A 26,538-nucleotide genomic window follows, 5' to 3' on the forward strand; every position below is an offset into this window, starting at 1 on the left:
ATCTTAACTGCACTTAAATGCTTTATAGCTTACCCGGCGTTGCACTCAAGTGATCTCTATTTTCAAACCAAACAAAAAGATTGCCCAGAATATCTAAATTTTGTAGGTAAATTCCTTAAACTTCTATAATATTACACATTAATGCTCCATTGTTTACATAATTTTCATATAAAGCTCTAAAGTTTGTAATTTGTGTCACTTAAATATCCCAAAGCTTGTAAGAGTTTTACTTTAGTATATTCTGATGTGGACGTAGATAAAATATAATGTTTGTTAGGATTTTTTTAACTATGGGACATCCATAGGCAGTATTTAAATGCTTTGGGCCATTTTTATTTGTTAGGCTTGAAACTGTAGGGCATTAAGGTACATGGCCCGGCAAAATATAGGCACTTAAGTGAAATTAAACCTTAAATAAAGTTGCTGCAGACGGCTCCATGCATAAAGGCCTATGAGCTCGGCCCTCTAGCGAATGGGCTTTGGTTTCTTATCATCCGAGAACTACGAAACGAGTTCGACGTAGGATTGGATCGGGTCCAACTGGACAAAACCCGTAAAAATATCGGACCGAAACGGGGAATTAGGGTTTTATCATCGTCTCCAACGACAGCAGCTCCTCAGCTAAAACCCTAATCGTGCTCAGTTCCAGTTCCGGTGCGTTAACGCTCTTTCTTCTCCAATTATAAACCCCCGACTGTTTTAAGTTCTGAATTGCTCTTTCAATTCTAACCTATTTGTTATTTTTTTTCGTTTTTTGGAAAAGATACGAAATGGGGAGAAAGAAGAAGGTGATCTTACCGCCAGAACTCCCTCCTGAGATCAACGAAGAGGAGGTCCAGGTCTCCGATGAGGACTTCGATTTCGTTAAGGAGAATCTGGACTTCGCTGGGTTTCTCACCAAAATCGATACCAAATCTATTGACAGGTTTGAATTCTTATGAATAGTGTCAACTACAAATTAGGGTTCGCTCCATTGATGCCTCCGTCCAAAAACAACTTTTTTTAAAAAATATGCTTTGTTTAGGTATTTAGTTTTTTTAAATGTTTTATATATCTGAAGCTAGGTTTATTAGTATCAGTGGCTATCGTAAGAATATGCTGATATAGGCATTAACTTTCTTATTGTGCACTACAATTAGAAATAGATTTCATGTTCCGAGTTGCATTCTTAACGTTTGTCAATTTTTCTGGGAAATAGTTTTGAAGTACTAATGTTGTTAATTTTTCTGGGAAATAGTTTTGAAGTACTAATAGTTTTGAAGTACTAATGTTGTTAATCAAGCTTCAATGCTCATTTTATTTTAGAGCTGATCTTAAAGACACGCCTTTCGTTCTATTAAACTTAGTCTTTCCACATTATGCTAATATTTTTTCTTGTCAAAGATAGTACTTTTGGTTTAAGAAGTGATTAGCGGGTTTCTTATGAATTTGTTCAACCAAGCTTCTTTTCGAAGGGAACCTTGATTCAGTTATAGAATTTGAGCTTCTATCTTTATTTTTTGTTTCAAACTGGTGTCAAAAGGCATGTTAACCGAGTTGCCGATCACAAGGAAGATGAGTTGGAAGCTCTTTATGAGAGGCGGAACAAGAAGGTTATAAATAAACAGGAGGAGGAAGACAGGCTAGAAGTAGACCGCGTTGATGCTCTTCCCATCAAGACGTTAGATGGAGAGTTGCAGTACAGAACAGGTTTTCCTTGTTACCTTTTATTTGTTATGCTTCTCTACCGTCTCTATGCGATGCAAACATGAAATATTTATACCTTTTGTAGAGTAATCTCTCGAATCTTTAAAAATTCATTGACATTCATGTGGTTGGCAAGTTGAGGGTTTAATGCCTATAGTCCAAGATGGTTAGGAAATCCCTGGGGCATTTCTATTACTCAGGGTACGTCAATGAATTCGTTGAGAAATTAATCTGGAGCTTTTTTCAAATAAAGCATGGCCTTATGGTTGAAGTGAAAGTGAAGGACTGACTTCTTATAAACTTACTTGTGAGCCTTAATGGAAATTTAGATATCTTTCAAGTTTTCAAATCAGATTTTAAATTTCAAATTACCTTAAGATCATTAACTGTTGTTGATATATCTGTTAGTTGAAAATTGCTAGCATTGCTTTGTAATTTACATAGGGAATTAGCCAATTGTGCAATATCATATATCTTACGTTGGTTTTAGGTAAACTAATTTTGCTTTTTTGCTTATACATCCATTATGGTTAAATATTGTCTACTAATCACCTCGCCTTCTCCTTGAGATGCATATTTAGTGTAGAAATTTGGTGGCATGCTCTTTGGAGCTTAAATTGTTTCATCGATGAAAAAAACCCTCTTGGGTGGCAATGCCCTCAGTCTTGGCTATACTTCCTTGGTTAGGATCTTGGATTCTTGATCTGATTGACGGTCTCATTTGATTGTATATTTCTACAAATTTTGTTGTGGATGTTGGTGCCTCATGGCCTCTCCGAATTTGACGGGGACGATCCTAGGATGCTGCTGAAGTTTTAGACCTTTAAGGAGTACAGCAATGACCAAGTTTTATTAGGTCCAAACCTATTCTTTGATTAAGGCTGTCTTCTCATCTCTTTCTAATAGAATATGATAGAAACACAATTAATCTTATGTCCATGATACTTTGTGTTAATAAAAGGGGCGGTACACAGATAATTCAACTTACTTTTGTTTAAAAAGGCATTTCCAATTGTAATAAAAACAAACATGTCTTAGATAGGGCTAGAAATTCAAAAAGCATTGTCAAGATTTTTTTCTATGTAAAGTCTACTGTACTTGATTTAACAACTTAATTTATAAAAACTTCTTCCATTCACTTTCGTTGGTCATGTATAGTCTAGTGTGGTTCTATTGTTCTATTGTGTAATATTCTCTTCAATTTTATTTTTTGTTTCTATCTACTTTTCCCCCTTTTTTCTGACTTTTACCTGTTACATGAGCTGCAGTAAAAAAGTCGAAATCTGTAGACCTATCTGATGAGAAGAAATCTGCATTTGAGGCGAAAGATAATGAAGATAAAGGTTTAGTGAGGTTGACAAAAGCAGAACGACGGCAAAAGCTGAAAAAACTTAAAAGAGAGGCAAAAATGCAACCTAAGGAGGAAGTTAAAGATGAACCATCCGAAGAAAGTCTACACTCGGCAGTGCTGGTACCTGCTCACCATGCAACTATAAGATATTAATTTTATGTGATAATTAAGTTGCTTTGGAGTTAAAATTCAGTTTTTTTGGAGTTCAAATTCATTTTTTTTCTTAGTATAAAATGCTTCCAGCTATTGTTTGTGCTGTAGAGAGTTATCTAGAAGCATAATGATGCCATGTTGGTTATGAGCATTGTTCAAAGGTGTCTCTGTGCTTAGAAGAGTAAGTTTAGCATGAGCATCATAGGTCCATAATCGTGTTTCCTAGTATTTATCAATCTTCATCATCATCTTCATAGCCTTTACCACTCATCATAATATGTAAACTATTATAAATTTGAAAAAAAGTCCTCATTTACATGTGGCTGTTAGTCATGGAGAACTTCTTGAAAGAAACAATGGATAATGGATTCAGGCATAAAACTTGAAGGTCTGTTGCAGATAAAGGAGGCTGGGGGTATTGTTCCTGCAGTTTAACATCATGCAGCAAAGGAGTCAACCATCCGTGTAGTTATTTCTTACAAAGAATATATAAGAGAGAAGTGGAGAGATTTGCACCTAGAATTGCACTAGCGCTAGCTTCTAATATGTGACATAATGCAGAAATGATTAAATAAAAACATTTGTTCAGTTTTCTATTATTCTCTTTACATTTTTGAATCGATGAGATAGTGGACATTATACTTTTTTTTGTTTGTTCCTCAATTTCTTGTTGTCTTAGTCATTTTCGGTTCATTGTTTTACTGTCACCAATATGTAGGCTACGGTGGAGAAAGAACTTTCAGCTGAGGAATGTTTTACAAGAAAGAAGTTCCGACTAGCAGAAATTGGGAAGCAATTGCTTGAAAATCCCGAGTCAAGTATCAAATCCTTAAAGGAGTTGTTGCAGATCTGTAATGATGAAGACCACAACATTGTTGTACTGGGGTTATTTTCGTTGTTAGCTGTTTTCAGAGACATCATCCCTGGGTATTATTTGCCTTTCTCTTTACTCACATTCTTTCTCTCCGAGGATGGCTCATTTCTGCCCACCAATTGTTATAACTTTCTTTCGCCCACCCCCGAACAGTCTTATAGTTACTTCTTATATGGCAAATGCAATTATTTAATTCAACTGTTTTGTTTGTTTGTTACAGCTATCGTATTCGGTTACCAACTGAAAAGGAGCTTGAAATGACAGTTTCAAAAGCTGTACAACAGACACGGATGTATGAATCTACACTGTTACGGTCATACAAGGTCCTCTTCCTTCCTGTTTGTGATCCTGCACACATCTCACCTGCCTGTGTAGGTGTGTGAGCGTGCTTGCGTGTGCCTGTTTGTCTACCTTGCTTGTTTTTAATTACATGGGTTGTAAGAAAAATTAAGATACAACTTACTTTTGGAACTTGATGTGCCCTTTTTGTGCTATGCAAATTTGACGTTCGATGTTTCTGATTGAAACCCTGTACTTTTCAATGAGTGGCTTGCACTTGTTCCTGTGATATACAGGAAAAAACTAAATTATATATGTGCTGATTCAAAAATTTATACATCTATAGCTTATGAATCAAGGTGCAGGAATCCTCTTTTTTCCGTCTTTCTTCAGATGTTCTTGTTCAGGATTCTCTCTGTCCTAGTATTGCTGGTTGCATTTTGTTATATAAGTATATAACAGTAGATTGTTTATAAAACCAAATGAACTTTAGAAACAATACATGGTCGTACATCTAACCCTTCCATTAGGTTGACCTGTCATGGCAATCCCTTTGGCCATCCTTTCTTTATATAAGGTTGACACCCTTGGAGATGTAATAAAAGACCCAGACATGAACAGTTGCAAACTGACAATTGCTCATTTGCACAACGCAAAGACAGTATCTTCGTCTGCATTTGTTACTTTTTCTTTGGACCTTCTCTTGTAGACAGTTTTGACAATTGTTTACGTGAGCTTATATGAATGTGAAACACCTTGAAGTCATTCACGTTTATCTGTTGTCATTATAATTCAACTGTTCAACACACCTTTATCACAATTTAAAAGTAAAATTCACCATCTGTTGACCAGTTAACTGATTTAAATGTTAAATGATTAAAATAGACACTGAATTTTAATTTTAAATAATGATAGAGGTATATTGAGCAGTTAAATCGCAGTGAAAACAGACAAACAGGAATGACCTCGCAATGTTTCATATTTATATAAACTCATATAAACAATAGTTAAAAAACACAGAAAGGACAGAAAAGGGAATGATTGCAGCAGAAGCTATTGTCCTTGTGCAACTGAGTAATTGTTAGCGTACAACTGTTCTTGTCTTGGTCTTTTATCCGGTCTGGAAGGGTGTCTACTTTATATACTAACTTACTAGACACATCCATGATGAAGTCCCTTCGTGTATTTTATTTGATGATGACACAATAATAGTTGATGAGAGTAGAAAATATAAATTGTAAAATAGAAAGCTGGAGACAAGTTCTCAAAATTAAATGTTTTAAAATTAGTAGAACAAAAACAAAATATGTGGAATGTATTTTTAGTAAAGCTAAAAAGAGTATAGTTTATATTGATGGTCAAGAAATATCTAAAAGTATTCAAGTATTCACTTTCATTATTTAGGATCAATTCGTCTTGATAGTGATTGAATCTAACCGGGATGCGTAAATTAAGGAGTGCTTCATGAGTCATATGCGATCACAAAAATAATAAAATACCTATAACTACTAATGGAATGCTTTATAGGATGGATGAACGGATCAGAATGCTGAGCAATTAAAAAAAGTACCACATGCAAAAATTGAGTGTAGCAGAAATGAGGATGTTACGATGATCTTGTGGATATATAGTATACACTAAAAGACGAGATAAGAAATTAGTGCATCTGTATCTGTAATCACTGTTTTAAAAAACCTCCGCCTAGTCCGTTTAGGCGTACGCCTAGGCCTAGACGGTACCTAGGCAGTCTAACTAGCGCCTAGCGCCTAGACGGTATTTAGGCTGGCCATCTAGATTTTACGAGCGTTTAGAGGAGCATTGTCTGCTTACGTGGATTGCACCTTGTAGGCCTTGATTGTGATTTTATGTGTCGTAGCCTACCCGTCCTCAAAACTCCATTAACCTTCAAATATGAACACCTTCACTACCTCCTCTGACCTTCAGCAAAACCTCATCGACCACCACTTAAATGAAGAAAGAAAAAATGCCCAGAAACCGCTTAGGCGTCCGCCTAGGCGACTAAGCGCTGGGCGCCAAGTCCGACACCTAGAAGCGCTCAACGTTTAATGTAACATTGTCTGTAATAAATTAGTGGTTGCTCCTATTGGAAATAAAATTAAAGAATCGACTAGGATGGCTTGGTCATATACAATAAAGACCTCTTAGTGAGCCGGTTAGGAAAAGTGATACTATTATAGTGGCAATAAGTTCTAGAGGCAGACTTAACATAAGTTGGTTGGAAGCAATTGAGAAGGATATGATAATGGTTAACATAGGAGATACCCAGAGTAGAATTGAACGGAAGAATATGATTCACGTACCCGACCACTAATATATGAGATAAAGGCTTTGTTGTTCGTGTTATTTAAATCAGTTAACACGATCTGCTTTTCTCCCAAGAAAAGAAGAAGAAAATCAGCTATTAGCATTAGAACCAGAATGCACATCAGAGGATCCATATTAGATTTTCGCTTTTTAATAGCTATATTTGTAGAACAGAACATATTTACTTGCAATTTTATCTATCTACTCCTACTTCTATGTGACATCTTTCTTTTTCTTTAAAAAAATCAGGTCAGGTATTTTTCATGGTCCATAAGTTTTATTCATGCTTACCCGACTTGTATGTCAAAATATGCATCAGGCTTATCTGCTGAGGCTTATGGCCCTGGAGAAACAACCCACTTTCCATCGTGTTGCTGTTCGCTGCATGTGCGACTTATTAATTGCCATCCCGCACTTCAACTTTCGTGAGAGCCTATTAGCCAACGTTGTCAAGAATTTGAACTCCTCTGATGATGTCGTAAGGTTGTTACATATCCCCTCATGATGCATTTGATATCATATTTACGTATTGCTCACGTGATAGTATTTATACTGCTAAAGCGCTCATTGACTCTGAATTTACATGATGATAGTACACTGATGTTGTATTCACGAGTTATTTATGTGAACATTCTTCTAAATGTGTTTTGAGAACAGTAACTGGATTGTTTTCTTGAGATACTTTGTCCATAAATGCTAATATCTGATTCTTAGCCATGGTCAAGTGGTCGTTTCAGATTTTGATGATTGATAAAGAACAAAACATTATCGTTTGTTCTATGCATTTGAAATAATCATAGAGGTTTACTCCTTTCTTGTAGGAAGCACTGCCGTGAAGCTATTAAATCAACTTTTGTCAACGAGGGGAAGCATAGGGGGGAAGCAACTCTGGAAGCTGTTCGCTTGATTGCAGATCAAGTGAAAGTCCATGATTGCCAGCTTCATCCTGATAGTTTAAATGTATGCATAGCTTGAGTTCCGTTTCTCTTTAAATATACCAGTGATCTTTGACCACAAATTTTCACTATGCATTTTCCCTTCACAAGATTGCACATAAGTCTCTTATGCTTAATCTGTTCATAATATTCTCCTGGCACTTCTATGTTTTGTTAGGTCTTTTTGTCCTTGAGGTTTGATGAAGATCTTGGGAAGAAGTCTGAACCTACAGAAAATGAAAAAATCAAACACAATAAAAAAAGACAGTGGAGGAAGGAGGAACCCTATCAATCAAAAGACAATGAATTTAAGAAAAGCAAGCAGGAATTGTTGGCTAAAACAAGAGAAGAGGTACTTCTTGGTGCTTGCTTCGTCCGTTACTCATTTTATTGTCATGTGCCGTGTTTAGTTTTAGCTTTTTTATAGGTCAGTGCAGATTTTAAGTCAGTTTCATTTGCTCCTGACCCGGAGGAGCGAAGAGGAATGCAGTCTGCAACACTAGCTGCTGTTTTTGAGACATACTTCCGCGTTTTAAAGCGTTCTGTGGAACCATATGGCCTGAGGTGTGCTTTATACTGTAAAAATATTCAGCTTTTTGTATAGTACTAGTTGAGATGCACGTGCAATGCACGTGGTTGAATATCATGATTATTTAAATTGATAAAATAGATTAAAAATAAAAAAAATAAAGTTTTTTGTAGGAATGATCAACTCAATAATCTCTCTCTCAAATAAAATATTATCATTATTTTATTTAAGCTAGACTATGGCCACGTGATCTACTATTTGTGAGTTATAAATACATTAATCTAGTACATCTCTGTTTATTAGTTTATTGAAGTTTTCAAAAGATGGGTGATCATTCAATTCACAAAGGAATTTAACATATAAATTTACTTGCAATATGTCTATTAAACTTTTAGTTGTGGTTTGACTCATATTCATATTAACTTTTAGTTGTTGTTTTACTCATATTTACATTATCTAATATTCTCATTTAATTTTATAGCTCATTCTTTGTATCATAGAAGTAAAATTGAAAGTATGAAAAATTATTTTCTTACGAAATTAGAGCAGAGAGATTATAATATATTTTGTCATGTGCTTTAAATATAATTTTTTTTCTTTGATGTAAGATCCCTATTAAATCTTACCCCAAACGATGTGAATGAAAAATGCTATTATAACTCACTTGCCAAAGGGCAATTGTATTGTATATAGGACATAACTCATATGGAATATTCATATTTGTTAAGTGGATTTTGCTCGTATTCAAACTTTTTGGCTTTATAAAAGACACAAAAATTTGGAATGCATAGCTTATATATCATAAAGAACATATTGGTTCATGAAGAATTTTCCCTAATAACGATAATATTACAATGATGTTACCATTCAGTATTAAATCAATTTTATTATACAAGATTATATGATCCTTTTAATAAATTATTAAGTATATATATGAAAACCTCGATGCTTATATCCAGTAGTTGGGCTTCACAAAATAGGTTAACTTTACATTGTAATTTGCTATTTATAGTACTGTTGGTAATATCATTACATTTCCCCTTTATCTTATTATTCACGCTTTTCTGATATAAATTCTTTTGCTAATAACTCAATTGGCTGTATTTAGTTTTTATAATATCAGAGGTTAGAATATTCTCTTATGTTTAAAAAGTGTAGACATGATTTTCTTAAAAAATATATACAAATAGTAGCAATAATATATATTTCAGTTCAACTCAAACATTGGCTTGAAGCCATTTAGAGTGAGGTATTTTCTACGCTAGAATGGTGATATAGTGATTACACAGTTCAAAAGTTAAAAAAGAAATTCTATAAAGGAAAAGTAATTTAATATGTTAAATTCAACAAATAATTTATAAAATATACATTAACAGTGCAGATAGCTATAGAAAGTAAGGTATATATCTTCACGAAAATTTCATAGCGAGTGACCAACTATAATCATCCTAATTTAAGCATAAATAATTATTATTTTAGTTACTAATTTGATACGCGTAACTATGGAATAAGTCTCAAGCAAAAAATAGGAATTGAGGTTATATTATCCTGTAGGTAAATAAATAAATTTTATTAGAGCTCCTCTTAATATTAAATTTAAAAATAACAATTTAAATTATTAAGCACCAAATATTAGCTCATGTGAGAAAGTAGAGTAATTTATGGTCCATATACATATATAGTCAATCAATCAAACGTATTAAAATTATAACGACCACAGTCAAAATTATATGATGGCTTCACATTAAATATAATTTATAAAAAATAGTACATTAAAGTCAAAATCTTTTTAATCACTATATAGATTGTCTGAAAATTTTTGCATATATAAATCATATTGCTTAGAAATAGTGATGTGCACGCTTAATTATGACCTAATAATCTTATGAACGACTTACTCTTCAATATCATCATCAATTGACGTATTTATACATTACACTGAAAATACAATAAAAATTTAGAAAACTACAAAATAAAAAACCTCAAAAATTTTAAAAATTATAAAGGAACACCCTAAAATTTTATAATTTACAAATACACAACTATTAAACATTACATTAAAATCAAGGAATTACAAAAGATCATTGAAAAATTTTAAACTTTAGAGGGATAATTTGCAATGTACTAAACTTTAAGGGTATTTTTTTATAAATTTTAAATTTGATAGATTTTCAATTAGTTATGTTCTTTTCTAAAAAGTTATGAGTAATATTGACCATGAAAGGTTTTTTCTAAACCTATATTTTTGAAGGGCGTATGATATTTTTTGTAAAATTTTAATTTTCTAGGGGGATTAGTAATTTTACATATTCATTTTAGTGTCTACAGGTTAGAAATTCTCATGGTATTTTTTTTTTAAATTATGAATTTTAGGGTGTTTATGTAATTTTTAAACTTATAAGCCTCTTCTACATATTATAAGTTGTTTACAAACTATTTATAGTTCTTGTCCTTTCAATTTACTAACGAGTTTGAAATTTTTAGGGTGTTTTTTATAAATTTAAAATTTTAAGGGTTTGTTTGTAATTTTTAAAACTTTAAGAGCATTTTCTATAAATTATAAATTATGTAGGGGATCTTTTTAATTCCTATATTCTCAATGTACTGTTAGGTAGGAAATTTTCAGGTTTTTTTTATAAATTTTACAATTTTGAGGGTTCTATTTTGCAATTTATAAAAAGTGTTTATTACAAATTTCATAAATTTTCAGGGGTTGTTTGTGTTATTTGTAGGTTTTTAGTGTGTTTATATGTTTAAAATTATTAAGGTGTTTTTTTTATAAATTTTGAATTTTTAGAGGTGTATTTACAATTTTTAAAACTTACAAGATATTTTCTACAAAGTCAAAAAACTTTCAGTTTCTTGCTAGCATATGTTTTTCAGATTTCTCACTGAATTGAAATAAGTAAAATTTGTAATTTTTAAGATACTTTAATAAAAATTTGAATTTGTAGGAGTGTTTTTGCAATTTAAAAATCTTGGAGGATATTTTTGACAAAGTTCAAACACTTTTAGGTGCTGGCTAACATATGTTTTTAAGATTTCTCTGCGAACTGAAATAAGTAAAGGATTTGAATTATATCAAACATATCTCTTTTATCTAATAATATGTTAAGTCTCATTATGAATAGGATAAATCATTTAATTACCAATTTAAAGAAGATGGGATAATTAGAATAAATTAGGATAACAATGTAACATTCAAAAAAGTTAAGGGTATTATTGTTCATGAAAAGATTTTTCCGAACTCGTACTTTTATAGGGAGTATGATATGATAAAATGAGCTATTTAATATTTTGCTTGTATGCTTGGAGAAGCATTATTTTGAATGACACCAACTGAACATGAATCGTGTCATAAATCTATATAACGTTGTCGCATTTTGCAACCATGAGTTGGATGGAGTTGTTACTTTATCATATCAATTAATCTTATTTTATTACCTTTCAGGTCTTCATCAAATTCATTTTCCGGGTCTGGTGGATTTGGGGATAATCCCTTACTTGGTCCTTGCTTGAATGGCTTGGCGAAGTTTTCACATTTGATTGATGTTGACTTTATGGGTGATTTAATGGGGTGTCTCAAAAAGCTCGCGGGATATAATGGATCAGCTTCTGAAAACAAATTTTCAGTTTCTGAACGCCTCCAATGCTGTATAGTGGCATTCAAAGTGATGAGGACTAATCTGGATGCATTGACAGTAGATCTGCACGAGTTTTTTGTGCAGTTATACAATCTTCTGCTTGAGTATAGACCTGACAGGTTTGTATCATAGCCTCATGATTTGACTTTTTCAAAATCAGTTTAGAAGCTATAAAATGCTAATCAATGGATTTATTTATAGTACCTCTAATGGCCAGCAGCTAATACATCCTTCGCAGTATTACCGGTGTTATTCTTTTGCTTGAAAAAAGAATGAAATACTTTTTGTTCATTATGCTGAAACGCTTGAAAGTGTAGGCGTTGGAATGTAAACAATGGTTCATGTTTGTTTTTCTCTTCAACCCTAAATAATGAAATGCTGTTTTTTGGTTCCATATCATGATTTTGCATCACTTTCTTGTATTATGCATATTTAAGGGCTAAATTATCTTGCAAGCAGAGATCGGGGGGAAGTATTGGCTGAGGCTTTAAAGACCATGCTGTGGGAAGGAAGACAACAGGATATGCAGAGGGCAGCTGCGTTTATAAAACGTCTAGCTACTTTCTCTTTGAGTTTCGGATCTCCAGAGGCTATGGCAGGTAGCTTCTTCTTCTAAGTATTTGCTCCCTTTTCTTATTTGTGCTGCTCTCCTGACTATATCAACATTTCCATTAGTTTACTGTTTATTCTCTCTAATTACATAATAGGGGGAAGATTGAAATTGGTGTATTTGGTATGATAAGACTTGATTTCATAATCATTTTGTTTGAGAAAAAGCGATATTTGATAGGTAGAAAGAGATACAGGTGCCTTGGTGGTGACAAGGGATGTTTGTCCTATGTTTTGAAACTTGAATTTTATGTTTGGAGCTTGTTGGGATGTGCTATGAATAAATTATCAACACCATATAAAAGTTGATGAATTTAAAAAAATAGAATGTTAAGAGGAATGAGGAACAAGAGAAAAATGGACCTTGAAGTCTCAGAAGGATCCAGTATCAAGTTCCATTGTAAGATTTGTTATGAAAGAATTTCCTTTATACATTCCAGTAACTGAATGCATGCGATGATGGTGCTAGTAATGAAAATCTGGAATGTAGTAATTGTCCATCTTCATGCTTTCTGAAGATACTGAGTATAGGTTACTGGTTAGAAGTTAGAATTATTTGTTTCTCTATTTGAGATATTATCAGATTGTAACTCCCTATGGGTTTTTACTTTTATTTTTACTTTTTCTTTTTAGGATCATACAAATTATTTTCTCAACACGTTCATGTGCCAACTATGTTACCTGGGTACATCTAATACGGAGCCGTACCCCTACCCAACACTTGTCGTACCTGTACCCTTACCCGACACTTGTTTGACACTCCTTAGATATATGCATATATTTATTCAGACCGGTACTCAATCATACAGTGCATGTTAATTTAAGACACATCATATACTACTTGCGTACATATTTAGACATCCATATTTGTAACTTGTTGGTTAAGGGTTGAGTTTGTTTCAGCTTTAAGAATTACGATTTAAAAGGGTTGTTTATATTTATAGCTTAAAACTATGATCATATCCCATGAGTTTCAGCCATGTCCCCGTAAGCTATCTTTTACAACTTTGCCGTGTCCCACACCCTCATCCGTACCCGTATCCGTGCAACTTAGTGTGCCAACATAATTGGCTACAAGGTAACATGCACATAATCATTTTCCCTGTTGACTCCTTTTGTTGTTCTCGATATGACTATAATTCCCTATAGCAATATGTTTACATGCACATCATAATTAGGTTTCAATGTGACTCCTTTTCTTGTTCTTGACATGAATACAATTCTCTATCACAAGTCATTCCACCCTCATCACTGGTTGATGCATGGATTTGATGGAAACCCGTCAATACAATGCGAAATCCCCCTTCTTGTTCAGCACTGTCGTTTTGCTATTATATTTTCCATTATTTCATTTTTTGATGTCTGAATTCAACAATCACACAAAAGTACACACACTTTGACTTCACATTAGAAAAGGCCGATAGGAACTCAGAATTAGATTTATTATTATTGTTGTTGTTGTTGTTGTTGTTGTTGTTAATTTGCTCTTTCCAATTTTTGGGCTTACATCTTTTTCCTTTTTTGTTACAAGTGCTGTTGGATGTTATTGCTATCATTTTTTTCCTCAATCTTTTGCGTTAAACACAATTGCAGCCCTGGTCACACTGAAGCATCTACTTCAAAGGAATGCCAAGTGCAGATGTCTTTTGGAGAACGATGCTGGTGGAGGCTCCCTTTCTGGTTTAGTTGTGGTAAGAATAAGATTTTCACCTTTTTAAGGATTGCAGATGCAGCCCCTTTATCATGAGCTTTTAGCTACTTATCACTTTGTGCTAATTTTATTGGCACAGACATCAACTGATTATGATTGTCAATGCTAGTTTTCTGCTAGATTTTAAACTTTCGTGGGAGAATCGCTTGGGAATGTTCTCAAAATTTTAAATCTGATAATTACATGCTAATAGAACAGAACATAGGAGATAAATAGCAGCACCCTCATAGTACATGAAGTTTGTCTGCAATTAACCCTTATTCCGATCATTTCTAATGCAATTGACCTCTGTTTTCATCCTCTACTCTTATTCTCGATTACCAATGTTGCAATCTCCAGAGATATCAACCAGAAGCTTCGGATCCAAACTTAAGCGGTGCGTTTGCATCGGTCCTTTGGGAGCTGAGTCTTCTTTCCAAGCATTATAATCCCATAGTTTCATCAATGGCCTCGAGCATATCTACAATGGCAACCTCAAATCCCTCTCTGAATCAGACTCATCTCTCCAGTGCATCTCCTCTGCAAGCCTTTGAAGTATTCTCTATAGAGAAAGAGCTCTCCAGACCAATAGCCAAAACTCCTCGTTCCTCAAATCGCAAGAGGAAAAGGGGGAAGAATCAAGATTTCATTGTTCTGAATCCTGATAGTATTAAGAATGTTGAGAGTTTGTTGAATGAGGATACAGTCAAGAGTAAGTTGGAAGAGCATTTTGAAGTGCTCAGAGATATCGACGAGAAGGAGAGATTAAGAAGCGAGCTGAATCGGACCTTGGCATCGTTAAACATGTATGAAGAGTACAAGCAACAGAAGAAAAAGAAGAAAGAGGAACCAAAGGTTGGCAAAGGTAAAAAGAGAGTAAAAGTTCTGTGATATTCCTTAATTTATGATGAGCCTTTCAATTTTGAGCTGTAACTTTATTCAATTTGGAATAGTAATGCACAGTTTTGTTATTCTGAGAGCGGCAGTATGCTGAAAAGACTCGTCTCCCTTCGGTCAAATATTCAAAATGTCTATGGAAAGCTAACATAGCGTTTGCATATTTCTATACAGTACTAGTATTTCATGCGATAGAAATCTATGAAGGACTTCAATGGATGAATAATTGATGGGAAATAATGCTGCAACGGTAAATGCTGCGGTTAAGATTCTGTTTTCTTTCTGGTTAGCGACACGATACTTACTTGGACGGTTGGAAAGAAAAGTATTACTTTCATTTTGTAGGCGGCAAAGTGTATCGCAAAATAAAGATTTACAATTGCCAAAAAAAAAAAAAAAACAAGCACTTGAGTCGAAATAAAATGCATTCCTGGCAACAAAAGTTGCAAAACCAAATGCTTTAGTAAATAACCAAAGCATAGTACTTGCATGAAATACATCTTCTTCTATGACAAAAATACAGATATACAGAATTACAAACTACGGACGTTGAGCCTAACTTTCTGTTGCAAGCACTGCATGCAACGTATCTAATATTTGCTGCATTTACAGTTGTTGCATACCAAATCAACCCTTTCCCCTCATGATTTCACCTTCGTCGATGCACAACGAACAACTGATCGAAACTGCTCTAAGCTGCATGGGATCTTTAGGATCCCTCGCTGCTCATAACCAAACTCTTGAGCGGCCAAATCCAGCAAATTTGCGAGGCTCGGATGCTTCAAGAGCTTTGTTTTCACCAAAACTCTCTCTTCAACTCCTCTCCCTACAATCATCGGTACGTAGCCTCTCGGTGCTTCTTTGCCTATTTTCCTCCCCATTTTTCTTCAGTTTTTTGAGAACTAAGTTTGAATTTGAATTATATAGGAATGTTGAGGGGGTTTAGGGTTCTTGGCTTTTAGAATGATTAAGTAGACAATTTAGAGGGTTGGCCTGCGTACATGATTGCTTTGTTAAGACTTTTGTGATTTTGATAGCTACTTACATCAGAGCCTTGCATTATTGAGTGTTTTGTATTTACGTGTTGCCCTTTCTGAATTCAAAAGGTTGTGGTTGTTGTTGATGATGATGTGCGAAGGACCGACTCATATTTTTGTGGATGTATATATTACCCTCGTCATGACGTGTATAATTATTGAACAAAAGTATGCGTATAGATGGGTAGCAGGCTACTTCAACACAAATAAGAAGTGTCAGGGATTGTATGATTGATCATTGATATGTAGAATTAAAACAAAAAAAAAAAAAAAAACAAAAACGGGTAGAATGAAACTTGGCCAAATCACCTTTGAGAAATTGAGAAATGACGATAGATGATATCCTTTATTAAATAAAGGTCAAATTTTTGAAATAGACCCATTTTAATATTAATTCACCAAAATCAATACTCCCTAAATTTATTTATAAAAGTCAATCCAGTTTTAGCAATATCGGTACCGTTGGCTGGCTGGGGCTACGCCGATTTAACAAACAACACGGTATACTAATTAGCTGGGATTGGTAACCGTGTTTAGCAAAGATAATCAAGTTCAAAATAGCATTGGTTGGCAACCACTACTATTTGTGAAATGGGTTCTAAGTAGACGTGTTTGTCAAGCACCGTTATTTTGAACTATAATCTACGATTAGGCTGGGTGGCTGCCCCGTGTAACGAGTACACCGTGTTTTTTAATAAACCGATCCAGTTTCGGACAACTAGGTTCTCTAAATAGGTACATCCTTAAAATTCATGGAGTGGTTCATGGAGTGCGTCTGCAATTAATTAAACTCTTTTATGTTCCTTAATTCATGATCTCTTACCCCTAATCTCTACCGATGTTGCCAGAAATCGCTTGGTTCAGCCCTCGGAGAGCTCAGTCTGCTGTCAAAACACTATAATCCCATAATCTCATCAATGGCTTCAAGCATGGCAACCTCCAACTCCTAGCTGGATCAAGCTCCTCTCTCAACTATCACTCCTCAACAAGCTTTAATTTTGTCTCTATTAATTAGCTCTACGTATTTTTTCCCCCTCTTCCCTTCAATTAATTTCTAAGGCACTTAAATAATTAACTGAGATCCGTGATTTAAATAACACTGTGCTTCTTTGCAGGACTTAAATCATGGAAAAATCAATCATTACGTTTAACGGTGTGAGTACTCATTAATCTAGCTTACTCCAAAACGATTCTTCTGTTTATATATTCCTCTCAATTTTACTTATTTGGAACTTCAACACAAATCTTAGTAAACTTAGTATTTTTTTTCAAATATCAAATTTATATATTAAACGATTCTTCTATCAAATTTATATATTAAACCGAAACTTAGTAGCTCACCTCAACGATAACTACTCTGATTGAGTTTTATAACATTGAAGCTTGATGAATGCGCGTATACACGCACGCGTACGAAAACAATTTGTACGTGAGACCCTTTTGGCTCTCATTTTAAAATTGAACCGAAGTATCATTATTAACAGGTACAGCAGACCAATAACAAAAAAAATAAAAACTCTGCAAGTACTTGGCTGAAGTTCAAAAAATTGAAGTCAGATAATAATGTATTAAAATAAGCAAGCCAAGTAATTTCATTGAGTTTTATAACACCGGAGCATGATGAATGCGTGTATACACACACACCCCTCAGAAATACAACAATAAAACAATCTAATATTGTTGCCGCCAATGCTTACAACTTTAGGTGGAGTAGGACATTAATAATAATCAATGGAAATAGTCAATTAGTATAGTTGGTTCTCATTTTATTGAAGGAAACATCATTATTTTTTTACTTATTAAGAAGAACCTTTATTTCATGAACAGAATAGGGTTAATAGTACTCTCTACCTCATTGAACAAAAGGCAATTAAGTTTACTCCTCAAAATGATGAATGCTTTTTGGGTCACCGGTCCAATCATGTTTATGTTGGATTTAATCTAATAAATCTATTTGTGGGCACATATGATTAATCAATGTGTATTGCTATCTTTCAGGATAACCCACTAAAGTGATCAATTAAGTTGGGTTAATTTGGTATTTAAATAAGTCATGGGGTTATATGTGCAGATACCAGGTTGTAATTGTAATTTATTGAGGGGCTAAATTACAAAAGTACAACATCTATAAATAAGGGGTTATGGTCCCTAACCTAGGGTTAACATTCTCTAATTCTCTACACCCCCATCTAGCTAGAGAAATTCGGATTTGGAGAAACCCTAAGGTTAGAAGATCATCAAAAACCCAAATCAAGTTTTCATCCATGGATTCAGGTATAAGCTTCCGCTCTTTTGTTTTTGTTAATATCTTTGAATTAATCATGGCTATATGGTTTTAGATCTCAAGTTTTATGATGTAGATCTAACAAGTGGTATCAGAGCCACCTTGATTAATTCTTAGGGATTTAAGTTTTATTGGGTTTTTGATCTTAAACCTCTGGTTAAAGATTTATTTTTTGGGTTCGGATGAACAGTAACGAAAATTTTCGGATGAACAGTAAAGTTTTGTTCGGATGAACAGTAAAGTCCCCCCCCGGATGAACAGTAACTTTTTGGAATTTTTTGGGATTTTCTTTGATTTTTCTTCAATTTTTTCCAATTCTGGATCTGTTTTGAAAATAAAAATCAAAGGTTTTGGGTTTGGCGGCGGCGGTTTCAATTTAAAACCCTAATGGTTCATGGCGAAAATTAAGGAGGTGGTTACCCAAACGAACCTCGCGTTCGTTCAATTTTAACCGAGCTTCGCGCTCAACGAACCTCGCGTTCGTTCTAAGGTGAACCTCGCGTTCAACTCAGGTGAGCGTCAAGCTCAATTTTAACGAACCTCGCGTTCGTTCTAAGGTGAACCTCGCGTTCAACTCAGGTGAGTGTCAAGCTCAATTTTAACGAACCTCGCGTTCGTTCTAAAGTGAACCTCGCGTTCGTTCTAAAGTGAACCTCGCGTTCAACTCAGGTGAGCGTCAAGCTCAATTTTTAACGAACCTCGCGTTCGTTCTAAGGTGAACCTCGCGTTCAACTCAGGTGAGCGTCAAGCTCAATTTTTAACGAACCTCACGTTCGTTCTAAGGTGAACCCCGCGTTCGAACTTCGGACGAACCTCGCGTTCGTACTTCAGACGAACCTCGCGTTCGAACTTCAGACGAACCTCGCGTTCGTACTTCAGACGAACCTCGCGTTCGTACTTCAGTCGAACCTCGCGTTCATTTTTTAAACGAACCTCGCGTTCGTTCCCAAGTTGAACCTCGCGTTCTTTTATCAAACGAACCTCGCGTTCGTTCATTTTCAGACGAACCTCGCGTTCGTGCTTAAGTGAGTCTCGTACTCAATACAGTCGAACCTCGCGTTCGAAGTTAAGGGAACTTCGTGTTCATTATGGTTAAGCCTCGGCTTTTCATGGGTCCACTTTGGTATACTTAATTTATTCAATTAAGTTATGGGCCCTAATTAAGCTGTGAGACCCCAATTAAGTTTTTGGAAATTCAGTTGATTTAAATTAAAACTTTTTAATTTAAATCTAATTTGGTTTTTAATCAATTATTTAATTCAAATATTATGACACTAAGGTATTAAGGTTGTCTCTCACTCCAATTGATTAATTGAAACAAGAAGTTGCCAAAGTAACCTCTCTTGTGTAGATTGTTCATGAGGAATGTGAGATGTTTGTGTGTATGCTTTCGTGTAAATATTTAATCGGCCCAAAGGAAGGTTAATATTTATTTAGACTGTATACACATCTGCGATGATAAGCGTATGACAATTATAAGGTTTACATGTGAATAATGAATCGATCCAAAGATAGTTTCATTATTTGACATGAGTTATTGTCAATGTTTGATCATTGCAACAAGGTATCACTTACAAGTTAATATTACTGTCCAAAGACTTGATATTAATGTTGTGCCGGTATCTTGGATGGGGATTGTCATTATTTGAATTTTATTGATTATGGTTATTGATGTGAGCATTTTTGTTTTATTTCAGCTAATGCATCTGCTGCAACAATTTCTGCTAACATCAACTCAATTCCCATGCTAAATGGGACAAACTTCAAGGTTTGGAAAGAGAACATATTAATTGTTCTTGGCTGCATGGATCTTGACTATGCATTAAGAACTGAACAACCCCAACCTCTCAATGCGGATAGCACTCCTGATGCAAAGAAGGAGCATGAGAAGTGGGAGCGTTCAAATCGCATGAGTCTTATGATCATTAAGCGCGGCGTTCCGGAAGCCTTCAGGGGCATAGAATCCGAAGGGATTACTAAGGCTAAAGATTTCCTTGCCGAAATTGAGAAGCGTTTTGCGAAAAACGATAAGGTAGAAACAAGCACGCTTTTAGCTCGCTTGATTTCAATGAAGTATAAGGGCAAAGGAAATATCAGGGAGTACATTATGGAAATGTCTCATATTGCTTCAAAGCTTAAGGCACTTAAACTCGATCTTTGTGACGAGTTATTAGTGCATCTGGTTTTGTTGTCTCTTCCTGCACAGTTTAACCAATTTAAGGTCAGTTATAACTGTCAAAAGGAGAAATGGACTCTAAATGAGCTCATTTCATACTGTGTGCAAGAAGAAGACAGGTTGAAGCAAGATAAGACAGAAAGTGCTCATTTGGCCTATGCCTCTAAGGATAAGGGCAAGAAAAGGAAGAATGATAAGGAAGCTGCTAAGGGTCCAGTTGAGAAGAAACAACATAAGGATAATCAGGGTTGTTTCTTCTGTAAGAAGCCTGGACATGTAAAGAAGGACTGTACAAAATATCACGCCTGGCGTGATAATAAGGGTACGTTCCTTGCTTTGGTCTGTTCTGAGGTTAATTTAGCTTCAGTACCTAGAAACACTTGGTGGTTAGACTCTGGTGCTACTACTCACATAAGTGTTTCTATGCAGGGTTGCCTGAGCTACCGAAAGCCAAGTGATGTTGAAAGACACATCTTTGTGGGCGACGGACAATCGGTAGATGTGGAAGCAATTGGGCACTTTAGGTTGTTGTTAGGAACTGGTTATTATTTGGATTTAAAAGATACTTTTGTAGTACCGTCTTTTAGACGGAATTTGGTTTCTGTTTCTGTATTGGACAAATCAGGTTATTCTTGTTCATTTGGAAACAGTCAATTCAGTTTATCTTTTAATTCAAATGTTGTGGGAACCGGTTACTTGAGTATTTATGACAACCTATATTTGCTTGATACAATTGCTTCTTACAATGAATCCTTGCATGTGGAATCACGTGGTACTAAGCGTAAATTAAATAAGGAAAATTCGGCGACATTATGGCATAAGCGCTTAGGTCATATCTCAAAAGGTAGAGTTGAGCGTCTTGTGTCTGATGGCATTTTGGATTCCCTTGATTTTTCGGACTTCGACGTATGTGTTGAATGTATCAAGGGAAAACAGACCAAAGTGAAGAGATTAGGTGCCAACAGATCTTCGGATGTCTTAGAATTGATACATACGGATATTTGTGGGCCATTCCCTACGGAATCCTGGAATGGTCAACAATATTTTATATCATTCATAGACGATTACTCACGTTATGGGCACCTATATCTTATTCATGAAAAATCTGAGTCTCTGGACATGTTCAAAGCCTATAAAGCTGAAGTTGAGAATCAACTCAACAGAAGAATTAAAACCGTCAGATCTGATCGTGGTGGTGAGTACTACGGTAGATATGATGGTTCAGGTGAACAACGTCCAGGACCATTTGCTAGATACCTAGAGGAATGCGGTATCGTCCCACAGTACACTATGCCGGGTTCACCTAGCATGAATGGTGTAGCTGAAAGACGAAACAGGACTCTTAAGGATATGGTAAGAAGTATGATTGCTCATTCTTCTTTACCAGAGTCACTCTGGGGAGAAGCACTTAAGACAGCAGCTTACATTCTGAATAGAGTACCAAGTAAAGCAGTTGCTAAAACACCTTATGAGCTTTGGACTGGTCGAAAGCCCAGTTTAAAGCATTTACATATTTGGGGATGTCCAGCTGAGGCAAGGCCTTATAGGCCAAATGAAAAGAAATTGGACTCCAAAACAGTTAGCAGCTACTTTATTGGGTACCCTGATCGCTCTAGGGGCTATAAGTTTTATGATCCCACTATAAGGAATATTTTTGAGACGGGAACAGCAACATTCTTTGAGGATGTTGAGTTTGGGGGGAGAAATAAGGTTAGAGACATTAGTTTTGAGGAGGAATTGGCTTCAGATCCAATCCATACAGTTACTTTTGACAATATTCAGGTTCCTATACCTGTTGTTGCTCAAGAAGTAAATCCGGAACCTCAAGATGATAATGTTGAACAACTCCCTGTTCCAGAAGAACAAACTCAACAACCTCAAGAACCAGTGCCATTAAGGAGATCCACGAGAGAAAGGAGAAATGCTATTCCGGATGATTATATTGTATTTCTCCAAGAACATGAGGAAAGTAGTGGAATGTTAGAAGATGATCCAATCAACTTCTCTCAGGCCATGAAAAGTTCTAACTCTCAACAGTGGATTGATGCCATGAATGAAGAGTATAAGTCTATGCAAGACAATAAGGTTTGGGAACTTGTCCCATTGCCAGAAGGTGCAAAACCAATTGGTTGTAAATGGATTTTTAAAACCAAGCGGGATGCAAACGGTAATGTGGAGAGGTATAAGGCGCGTCTTGTGGCTAAAGGCTATACTCAAAAGGAAGGCATTGATTATACAGAGACTTTCTCTCCGGTTTCATCGAAAGACTCTTTCAGAATAATCATGGCACTTGTTGCTCATTATGATCTTGAGTTACATCAGATGGATGTTAAGACTGCATTTCTCAATGGAGACATTGATGAGATGATTTATATGGTGCAACCAGAAAACTTTGTGTCAGGAGACCCAAAGAATATGGTTTGCAAATTAAGGAAATCCATCTATGGACTCAAGCAAGCTCCTCGTCAATGGTATCATAAGTTTCAACAAATAGTTATCTCGTTCGGTTTTGAGATGAACATTGTTGATGACTGTGTATATCACAAGTTCAGTGGGAGTAAGTATATTTTTCTGGTTCTGTATGTGGATGACATCTTGCTTGCCACTAATGATATAGGCATGTTGCACGAAACCAAGAGATTTCTATCAAAGAATTTTGAGATGAAAGATCTTGGGGACGCCTCTTTTATATTAGGGATCCAGATACATCGAGATCGCTCTCGGGGTATTCTTGGATTATCACAAAAGAGCTATATCGATAAGGTACTTAAAAGGTTTGGCATGCAAGATTGCAGACCAGGTGACACCCCTGTTGCTAAAGGAGACAAGTTTAGTCTCAATCAGTGCCCTAAAGGTAACCTTGAAATTCAGGAAATGCAGAAGATTCCTTATGTTTCGGTTGTAGGAAGTCTAATGTATGCTCAGGTATGTACGCGTCCGGATATTGCGTACATTGTTGGGATGTTAGGCAGATACTTAAGCAACCCTGGTATGGATCATTGGATAGCAGTCAAAAGGGTTATGAGGTATCTTCAGAAAACAAAAGATTACATGCTCACATACAGAAAATCAGAGAAATTAGAGGTCATTGGGTATTCGGACTCTGATTTTGCTGGATGCCAAGATAGCAGGAAGTCTACATCAGGCTACATTTATATGTTAGCAGGAGGAGCTATATCATGGAAAAGTGTCAAACAAACACTAGTAGCTTCCTCCACTATGGCAGCAGAATTTGTAGCTTGCTATGAGGCATCCAATCAGGGAATATGGCTGCGAAATTTTGTCACGGGACTGCGCATTTTGGAAAATGTTGAAAGACCACTAAGGTTATATTGTGACAATAAATCTGCAGTAATGTATTCCAATAACAACAGGAGCTCAACTAAGTCAAAACATATTGACATTAAGTTCCTGGTTGTGAAAGAAAGGGTACAGAGTGGACAGATATCCATAGAGCACATTGGGACAAACTCAATGATAGCTGATCCTCTTACTAAGGGATTACCACCTAAGGTCTTTCATGAGCATATTGCTCATATGGGTGTGGTATTATTTGAGGATATTATGTTTTAGTGGGAGTTTGTATTTGTGGTGCTTTATGTTTGTTTGTATTGTCTGATCAGAATAAAGTTTTCAGTTAAGACACTCTGTTACATTATGTTTGGTTTTGACCTCATTAAGGAGGACCAGTTGAAAATAGACATGTACTGATCACATTGCATGTAATTTTCATGCTGCACATCCATGATTGATCTATGTCGTTTGATTGTATTGGTATATGTGACCATTGATGGGTCGAGTCACGATAAATGTGACGAAGGCCGCTTTGATCCTATATTGATATAGTCAATGGACGAGATTGTTCAGAAATACCATTTCAGTGATAGCAATTTTTGAGCTCATAAGGTTATACACAATTTAAGGAATCATATGGTGCCCAAGTGGGAGATTGTTGGATTTAATCTAATAAATCTATTTGTGGGCACATATGATTAATCAATGTGTATTGCTATCTTTCAGGATAACCCACTAAAGTGATCAATTAAGTTGGGTTAATTTGGTATTTAAATAAGTCATGGGGTTATATGTGCAGATACCAGGTTGTAATTGTAATTTATTGAGGGGCTAAATTACAAAAGTACAACATCTATAAATAAGGGGTTATGGTCCCTAACCTAGGGTTAACATTCTCTAATTCTCTACACCCCCATCTAGCTAGAGAAATTCGGATTTGGAGAAACCCTAAGGTTAGAAGATCATCAAAAACCCAAATCAAGTTTTCATCCATGGATTCAGGTATAAGCTTCCGCTCTTTTGTTTTTGTTAATCTCTTTGAATTAATCATGGCTATATGGTTTTAGATCTCAAGTTTTATGATGTAGATCTAACAGTTTAACCATCTATTTATCTTACTCTATCTGGGAATGCTTTCGGGAGGTAACTACACAACTAGCGTTTCTGACAATAAAATATCACACCACATTAAATGTGCCCAAATCAAATTAGGACAAGGAACAAATTGAGTAGAAATCTTCTTCTTATTCATTTCCCTTTCAAGATACTAAAAAAAATCTCAAAAAAAAAAAAAATCTTCGGAGAAGAAATATGTTTGAAAAATAAAATGGTCCCTTATGAATTTTTCTGTTGACATGACTGAGGATAGTTTAGATAGTCTATTCAAAACATGAATATTGTTAATAATATATTCAATAGTTTATATAGAGTAAAGCTTAAGAAGAATAAAAATCCTATATCACAACTATCCTTATAAAAGCAGAGTGATTTAAAATTTGGCTTTTTTTTCCCTAAAACCCATAAAAATTATGTCATTTTGGTGAAAATTAATTAAAGGGGAAAAAGGAAAAAATGCTGAAAAATGCTGAGAATGGACCATCTTGTTTGCGTACAAGTTGTACGAAATTATGTATATCTGGATGAAAAATGCTGAGAATGGTGTGATGAAAACCAACAAATTATATTAAAATGGTTGTGCGATTGGTGAGTTGGTTTAATGTGGGAATTAAAATAGTGTGTGCGTGTTGACGCATCTATAAAACGATTAGCAAAATTAGTGAGTCTAAAGCCCAATATGGGAATTAAAAATAGTCTGTATTTTTTACAACTTTGGATATTCGAAGTAGACTGATATCTATTCCATGTTTAAAATACTAAAAGGAACTTCAAAGTGTCATAGAAATTATTATTTATAAAAATTATCACCAAATAGTTTATAAAATCTTTTTTTTAAGGCCAATTGATACAATCAATGAGTAGCTATTATAATTACACGTTAATTACTGTTAAAGGAGTTGGAATTTTTTTTTCCTATCAGCATGCTGAAGAATGATGAGGGCATTTCAAGTAGGGGGTTAATTAACAACAAAAGCGTAAACAGAAATCATTTTTTCATAATTATAAATTAAAATCTTTTTAAGGACTATAAAATTTTGAAACTTTAGAGTTATATGAATGAAATTTCGTTTACTTGCAACAGATAACTAAAATGTCTTAACACTTGAAATGTCCTCACAATTTTTAGCATGCATGCAACATGTGGGCCGGAGTATTAGTTTATTATTATTATTTTTTTAACTTTAATCTTAAACACACAAGCATTTTATATAGGAAGGCGCTACAGGCACACCCTCAGACACACTACCAACCACATCCCGTTTCTATCTACAGTGCAGAGGTCTCATATCAGATTTTCTTTAAAAATCTGATGTGGAGCCCTCTGCACTGTAGATAGAGAGGAGGTGTGGTTGATGGTGTATCTGAGGGTGTGCCTGTATCATTTTTCTTTTACGTAGGCCCAGTTTAGTGATACGGGAGCCCATCTTGCCACCTCATCTACACGTCAATGAAGACGAAGGATAACCGTCTTCTTTTTCTTCCCTCCATCAAAATTAAAATTACTTTTACGATTAGGGTTTTTTTTTTCCCAGTACCAAAACCCCTATTAAAATTCTCCCTCAAATTTCATCTTCAACCTCTCATATTAGATTAGATTCGGATCCAAATCCAAGCTCCACAGACAAACCCTAACCCCGCACCAAAAAAACCCCAGCC

At 35.1% G+C, this 26,538-nt stretch overlaps 1 protein-coding gene across 1 annotated transcript; it reads left to right on the forward strand.

Annotated features, from left to right (window-relative positions):
* On the forward strand, positions 510 to 15,139 carry LOC109844447 (nucleolar complex protein 3 homolog). Its single transcript, XM_020413485.1, has 14 exons — positions 510 to 654; positions 764 to 925; positions 1,523 to 1,689; positions 2,955 to 3,157; positions 3,909 to 4,117; positions 4,285 to 4,387; positions 6,988 to 7,151; positions 7,490 to 7,628; positions 7,782 to 7,955; positions 8,031 to 8,167; positions 11,584 to 11,895; positions 12,236 to 12,375; positions 13,979 to 14,076; positions 14,436 to 15,139. The coding sequence occupies exons 2-14, from the start codon at positions 771 to 773 to the stop codon at positions 14,964 to 14,966; spliced, it is 2,532 nt and encodes an 843-aa protein (XP_020269074.1). The 5' UTR covers positions 510 to 654; positions 764 to 770; the 3' UTR covers positions 14,967 to 15,139.

The sequence above is a fragment of the Asparagus officinalis genome, chromosome 6 (assembly GCF_001876935.1).
Source record: "Asparagus officinalis chromosome 6, Aspof.V1, whole genome shotgun sequence".
NCBI classification, from domain to species: Eukaryota; Viridiplantae; Streptophyta; class Magnoliopsida; order Asparagales; family Asparagaceae; genus Asparagus; species Asparagus officinalis.

Coding starts and splice junctions, on each gene's coding strand:
- LOC109844447 (XM_020413485.1), top strand. CDS start 771: ATGGGGAGAAAGAAGAAGGTGATCTTACCGCCAGAACTCCCTCCTGAG. Junction 4,388..6,987: donor CACTGTTACGGTCATACAAG/GTCCTCTTCCTT, acceptor AATATGCATCAG/GCTTATCTGCTGAGGCTTAT. Junction 14,077..14,435: donor CCCTTTCTGGTTTAGTTGTG/GTAAGAATAAGA, acceptor TGCAATCTCCAG/AGATATCAACCAGAAGCTTC.